At 41.9% G+C, this 6999-nt stretch overlaps 1 protein-coding gene across 1 annotated transcript; it reads right to left on the bottom strand.

The window, feature by feature from the left end:
• Positions 1 to 391: 391 nt before the first annotated feature.
• NEU4 (neuraminidase 4) lies at positions 392 to 6792 on the bottom strand (the record flags this gene model as incomplete). Its single annotated transcript, XM_081954050.1, has 3 exons — positions 392 to 1452; positions 3000 to 3255; positions 6592 to 6792. The coding sequence occupies 3 exons, from the start codon at positions 6790 to 6792 to the stop codon at positions 392 to 394; spliced, it is 1518 nt and encodes a 505-aa protein (XP_081810176.1).
• Between the last annotated feature and the right edge of the window lie 207 nt (positions 6793 to 6999).

Raw genomic sequence — 6999 nt, 5'->3', positions numbered from 1 at the left:
TATGTTTTGGTGTCAAGAAAATAATAATAATAAAAAACCTCACAACTTTAGAGAGGAAAGGAAAGGAAAGGAAACCAGAATCCACACTGTAAATAGATGTATCCCTTCTTCTATTTAGTAGGGTGTTTTAGCTACAGATGGCAAACCCAAGCTGGCATCCTTAAACATATTCTGGAATATTTCTATAAATGACCTAAACTCTCAATCTCCTAGCAAGGCCAAAGCAAATATGACTTGTAGTTACATGCATCTTGCATTAATGTATCTAAATTTTGCAATCCAATTCTACTCTGTACATAATATGTACACAATTGTATTCAAAATATATTTCCCAATACTTATGATAGGATGAGTGAGATTTAAAAGTATCTACCATAGGTTATTTCTCCGTTTAAAAGATGGCACAATTTCCCCCCTTTCTGTTTCTACCCTTTGAGGATTGCTTCTGACTTGAGGAAGAAGTTATTAGAGGAATGTTCTGAAGAACTTCATGCAATGAAAACATGCTAAAGGATATTTGCTCGTATGGGGATTGCATCCCGTTTTCATACAGACAGGCAAATGCTGGGATCCCAGTTGCTGAGAACTCTGAGTAAGGCAACTCAATGTAGGCCAAGTCTGAGTAAGCACTGGGCCCTTCATAAATAATCCAGGGTTTAGACCAGCTGTCAACATCTCTAGGAAATGTGTTGAGGTATATTCCCAGGTTGTCTCGTGATGTGGAGCTTGTTGGGTGGGAGTAGAGAACCCATGTTGGGATTTCAAAATATGTATCTGATTTGGAAACTGTTTCAGCATTGTTGTGATGTTGATCAGTACATGTCATATTCCAAGACATGGGACTAAGAGCACTATTGAGGTGGCCACTAGAAGTTGATATAAGCCTTTCCAGCTGCTGGTGGCATAAATAGTGATTGCACAGAGAAGTAGTAAGCCGTGCTGGACAAAAATAGGTCCTCTCACATGTTCCAGGCTGCAATGAGAGGCCTGGCCCTTTAACAGGACATCCTTTTCTCTGGGACATTTGGATGCCATGATGCATGCAGTAAAGTAGAGCTGGAAATCCAATGATACTTCCGTGGCAACCATGAGGAGGCTCTACAAGTTGTGGTACCAGCTGCCCTGAGTGGAATCCTGCCCCATCATCTGTGCTGAGTGCCTGAACCCGGAAGCCCAGAGGACTCCTAGCATTGCAGAGGAGCACATGGCTTCCATCCTCCTCATCCACTGACACCATCTGGCACTCAACAGTCTTCAGATTGGGAACAAACTCACCAAAGAACCAGCTCTGCCCATGATCATCACTGTGGAAAGCAAATGCATGTGGGGTTGTTTTGCAGAGTTTCCCAAAGCATTTTTTGCAGTCAATATAATAAGTATAGGCAGGCAAGAGCAGACGGCCTGACTTGAGCTGAATGCCATGCCCAGGACCAAGGGCAAAGGTAGCCCAGTCTAGAAGAAAAGAAGAACTTAAAATCAAGAGACTTGTGACATTTTCACGATAGACATATAATGGTGAAGAATTCATCAGCGGAATTGAACAGTCACATTTTATCTGATAAATCACACCTTTCAGAGGCCAAGAACCACACTTAAAGCGCGTTAAGTGGGAACCCAAAGGTTATAATGGGCAGGTTAATGTCAAGCTGTATTTGCAATTTTACAAAATGTGTTGGACTGCCTTGTGCATGCGGATAAAGTTTAAGGTTTAAATATATTAACTGTTTTACCTCTCAAATTTTGCTAAAGCTATTTCAGCACTCACAAGATAATTTGTATTCATGTGCATGTTGTTTCCTGCTTCAAATTGGCAAATTCAGTATCACTGAATTTGCAGTATAGTTAGAAAAGGTTCTAGTGTTGCAGAAAAGCAGTTTGGGGGCACAATGTGACTCTGAAGCTAAAGGTTGCACACTTCAGATATGTAGTGCATGATAATTTTAACTGACAGATGGGTCATTTATAAAGAGACAAAAGGAAATACAAAAGTCAAGAAGTAGTCATATACGATAAGACGACAAACACCTCCTGCTTTGAAATTTTCTCTGGCTTCTTAATAACAGTCCACTCTGGGTCATGTTCTCTGGAGTAAGGGGGGGTAATTATGGAGAAGATGGAACACAACTGCCTCTCCCATATGGATTTATTAGGAGAATTCTTTCTGGAGTTTTTATCTTTGTGGCCTCTGGCCTTTCTTTTAATGACTTCTGCTATCACCAAATATGGTTCCACTCTGTTCTGCTTTCAGAGAATTAGTTTGCTATTTGACAGAGATGGACAGACTCTCAATCTCCCTTACCCATTTTTCCCCAATATGCTTTTGACTTTAACAGAATAAAAAGGATAGTTCGTGACAATTATCTATCCAGTATGTAAAATGAGCAGAAAAATGACGTCCTTATCCTAACTGTGACCTGGTTAATCCATTCTGTTCAATGGGACGGAAACACTTCCCTTCGTGCAAGCCTAAAAGAAGGTAACTAAAATCTTGATCAAATTGAACAATAAATGCAGGGTTGAGCTCCTGGGGGGGTTCGGGTGGGCTCAGGAGAACCTCTAGCTAAAATTCTGTCCAGTTTGGAGAACCCCCAAATCCCACTCCTGGCTGGCCCGGCCCACCCCAGCTCTCCCCTTCCAGGAGTCCCCACGTGGCCTGCTTTGGATACAGTTAAGTGCAGGGTGTGCGCAGAGGCTGAAAAATGGGCCAACCGGAAGTTCGGGAAGGCCGGAAATGGGCCCTCCGGAGCCTGGGGATGCCATTTTCGCCCTCACAGAGCCTCAAGGAAAGCCTCGGAAGCCCAGGGATGGCAAAAATGTCTACCGTGGCCACACCCACCCAGCAACTGGGCAGCGAACCCCTTGCTAAAATATCTGAAGCTCACCCCTGAATAAGTGTATGAATGCAACAAGATTCTTTGGTGTTTTTGTTGTTCTTTGATAGCATAGCCCTACCTCATCTTTGCTCTCTCTTTTTTTTAGGTACTATTAAATATCTGTACCTTGGATGGACATGCCAATGACTTCCTTAGTGAGATCAGTCACATGACTCCAGCTGATGCCCTGGTCGGAACTAAACACATAGCAGAGGCGAGCAGCATTTTGACCTGTGACAATTTGGAAGACTTCAGAAGTCCTGCCCAACACAGCAATGAAAAATAGGAAAACCACGCCAGTGGCTTCATCGTAGATGGGGCAAGGGTTCATAGAGCGATGGTGCATCAGTGTTGCTGTTTCAATGGTTTGCATATCTTCCCACTGGCAAAAGAAAAAAAAAGACACCCAAAGAACTTAGGAACCCCAGATTTATCTTCCTTATTTAGCTAGAACTTTTATGTTGCTTATTTTGAGATGGGACCCTATTAACTTATAATTTTGCTATCTTCTATTTAACATTCACAGTTGGTGAGTTAAAATGCGGTAAGGAGCCTCAAGATATCCTAAATGAGATTTATGTTAGGTAAGATTTCAAAATGTATATTTAATACCCATCCTATAAGTGCCTTTTTCTCACCTAATAATAACTATGCATGTTCGTTAGGAATGTAAGCTAACAGTTGGGTTAGCAATATATAAACCAGGATGGTAGTACTGTAGCTTTAAGTACAGCTGTAATGTGATTGGTTGTTGTTACCTCAAGCAGCCATAAGAGGGAGTCAGAATGACTGTTAGCTCTCTGTTTGTTAGATGCTGATTGTGGATACTGCTTGATACTGCTTGTGAGTTACTGTGTTTTTGCCACTGTTAGCTACTTTGTGTGCTGAACTGATTATATGATACTGGACTATGTTTGAAGGATCATTCCTTAACTGAGAACATTGATAACTTGACTGACTGAACCATGTATGACTTGGACTTTAAATTGAACTCTGAATACCTCTATATTTCCACATAGTAAACTTCTATTATTTATACTATTCGGTGTCTCTGTATGCTGGTTTGTGTGTGTTCTTCCATACCACTCTCATTATGCTTCTCTGCACACTCGCTCTCCTAACGGGGACCTTACTTACTTAACACTGATTATGGGCCCAGAGTGTACCAGACATAGCTTAATTACTTAACAATGTTAATAATTAGGTAATTACCTGCAAAATGATTTGTGATAAACAGAGTAATATTGTGGTCATAAATATCTCATAATTGGTTGTGACCATGAAAATTTGCTTATATTCCTGGGTCAAGGGTTTTTTGTCTCCTCTGATTTTTTTCCAGAAGAACATATTCTGTACATGCTTTTTACTAACTTATTAGACAGAAATACCATCCTTGAAGAACAGCGATTCTATTCCCCTTTGCTTATAAACCTAAAAGCTTCATCTTCCAAATGGTAAGCCAGATAAATACACCTCTAAGAATGCTGAGCGGTCAAGCATCACCGAATAATGGCTCAACAGTTGGTGGGATTTACTGGAACAGTCTTCTTTGTCCTCCTGACATCAACAAAAAAAGCAGCTGACAGGGTGTTTAAGTTAACATGCGTGGAGGAGAATGAGGTAGCAAGCTCTTTTAAGAATGAAAAAAGCAAAGCATTCATTTAGTAACTCTGACAAGGAAGGATCTTGTCAGGAGGAGAAGGAGCCTGAAATAACAATAATCTCCTTAAATGCATGATTTCCTCAATACAGGTGGTCCTCGACTTGCAACAGTTCACTTAGCGACTGTTCAAAGTTACAACAGCACTGAAAAAAATGGACTTCTGGCTGTTTTTCACACAACCATTGAAGCCTCCTCATGGTCACATGATCAAAATTCACTTGTTTGGCAACTGATTCACGTTTATGATGGTTGCAGCATCTCGTGGGTCCGTGATCCTCCTATTGCAGGGGTGTCCAAACTTGGGAACGTTTAAGACTTGTGGACTGCAACTGCTGGCTGGGGAATTCTGGGAGTTGAAGTCCACAAGTCTTAAAGTTTCCAAGTTTGGACACCCCTGTCCTATTGCACATTTCTGACAAATAAAGTCAATAGAGAAACCAGATTCACTTATCAGCTGTGTTATTAACTTAACAACTACAGTGATTCACTTAACAACTGTGGCAAGAAAGGTCATAAAATGGGACAGATTCACAGAACAAATGTTTCACTGAGCAACAGAAATGTTGGGCTCAATTATAGTCATGACCTCCCCCCCGATATTAGAACTACCACCGACCTCCGCTCCTTCCGACAGAAGCTTAAGACCCACCTGTTCCAATTAGCTGGCTTAACTGACTTATAGTCCCATTCAATCCTCCTGGCAAACATCTTAAGGGTATTTTAAGGGTATTTTTAATGTTTATTTGTATTTTAATTTAAATATTGTACAGTCCACATCCTACCTCCTCCGTTTAACTATTTGTTAACTATTTGTATATTTAGTATACCTATATTGTGTATTTATTCTGTTTTAACATAACTGTACACCGCCCCGAGTCCTGTTTAGGAAAGGGTGCGGTTTATAAATTAAAGTTGTTATTATTATTATTATTATTATTATTATTATTATTATTATTATTATTATTATTATTATTATTATTATTATAGTCATAAGTCAGCAACTACTTGTACAGTTTTTGCTTAAATGCATGGTTTTTTTAGTACAATTTTGCAGCAGTTCAATCTTTTGGGAAGAGTGAGATTTTGGTCATCTTTTAATTATTTTTTGAGGATCCACCCTTTGTGCATGGCACAAGGCTGTTGAGCCTGAAAAAATTACCAAGTGCAGGATGTGAAAGCATGTAATAACTAGCCCAGCGATGGCGAACCTTTTTTGGCTCGCGTGCCACAAGTAAGGGGAGCGCAGGGGGGTTGTGTGCGAGCGTGCCGCACCCATAATGCAATGCACGACCCCCCCAGTGCGCATGCATGCACAACAGGCGCGAAACCCCCCCCATTTTACATGCTTTTTTCACCCTCCCCAGGCAGGCTCCAGAGACTTTATAGGAGCCTGGGGAGGGCGAAAAGAGCCTCCCCCAGCCCCCCAGAGGCCCTCCGGAGGCTTCAGGGACCGTCCGGAGGCTTCCCTGAAGCCTTTGGAACGCTTAAAATGACCCTCCGAGCAAACCGGAAGTGACTTCCGGTTTGCTTGGAGGGTCGTTTTAAGCGTTCCAAAGGCTTCAGGGACGGTCCGGAGGCTTCCCTGACGCCTTCAGAGCATTTAAAACGACCCTCCGAACAAACTGGAAGTCACTTCCGGTTTGCTTGGAGGGTCCTTTTTAAGCGTTCCGAAGGCTTCAGGAACCGTCCGGAGGCTTCCCTGACGCCTTCGGAGCGCTCAAAACGACCCTCCGAGCAAACCGGAAGTGACCTGGCGTATCGCCATCACTGAACTAACCATTGTGTATGTGGATGGGCTCTATTATCAAGCAATGAAGACTAAATTAAAACAAATGCTGACTATTATAGTCCTTTCCAATTGGTATTATCCCTGTAGGTTGGGACCAAGTCCTAGATTCTCCCCTTGTCATCCCAGCACAATAACAGATTAGTGAAGTGCTCGGAAGAAGTAGCAGTATGGAGACAGATATTCATAAGAGGCACCCTCCTGCTTTTGTCCCTAATATCTAATCCTGCTATCCAAGTTTGGGGAAAGTTGTGTTTGCTTTGTCTTACCTGCACAGAATTCATGTAGAAAGTACCCCTTCTTAGCACCAGCAAATTGGCATCGGCATCATCCACACTAAGCCGCTGTTCTGCAAAAGCCAAGAGTTTGGCTACAGATGGGATGTAGAGTAATGCTGGCACTCGGTACGCCATTCCACTTGCTTCCTTTTCAAATAAGACAGTTCGGCCAGGAAAATGGCGAGTGCCCATTGCAGCTACAATTCAAGAAGAATATCCAAAGTACTGAGCAGAGAATTTGGATGCAGACTTCAACTATCTTAATACTCATCCTATCTGTGAATGCATTTTGACTGTAACTAGAGAACCTCTGATCAAATATGCAAGGGGAGAGACATCCTTCTCCTTCATCCCTGATTACGTTAAAAATAGGTAACAATGGCACTCACATATATCACA

The sequence above is a fragment of the Natrix helvetica genome (assembly GCF_964273705.1).
Source record: "Natrix helvetica genome assembly, chromosome: 5".
Lineage (NCBI taxonomy): Eukaryota > Metazoa > Chordata > Lepidosauria > Squamata > Natricidae > Natrix > Natrix helvetica.
This window is presented reverse-complemented; position numbering and strand designations above follow the sequence as displayed.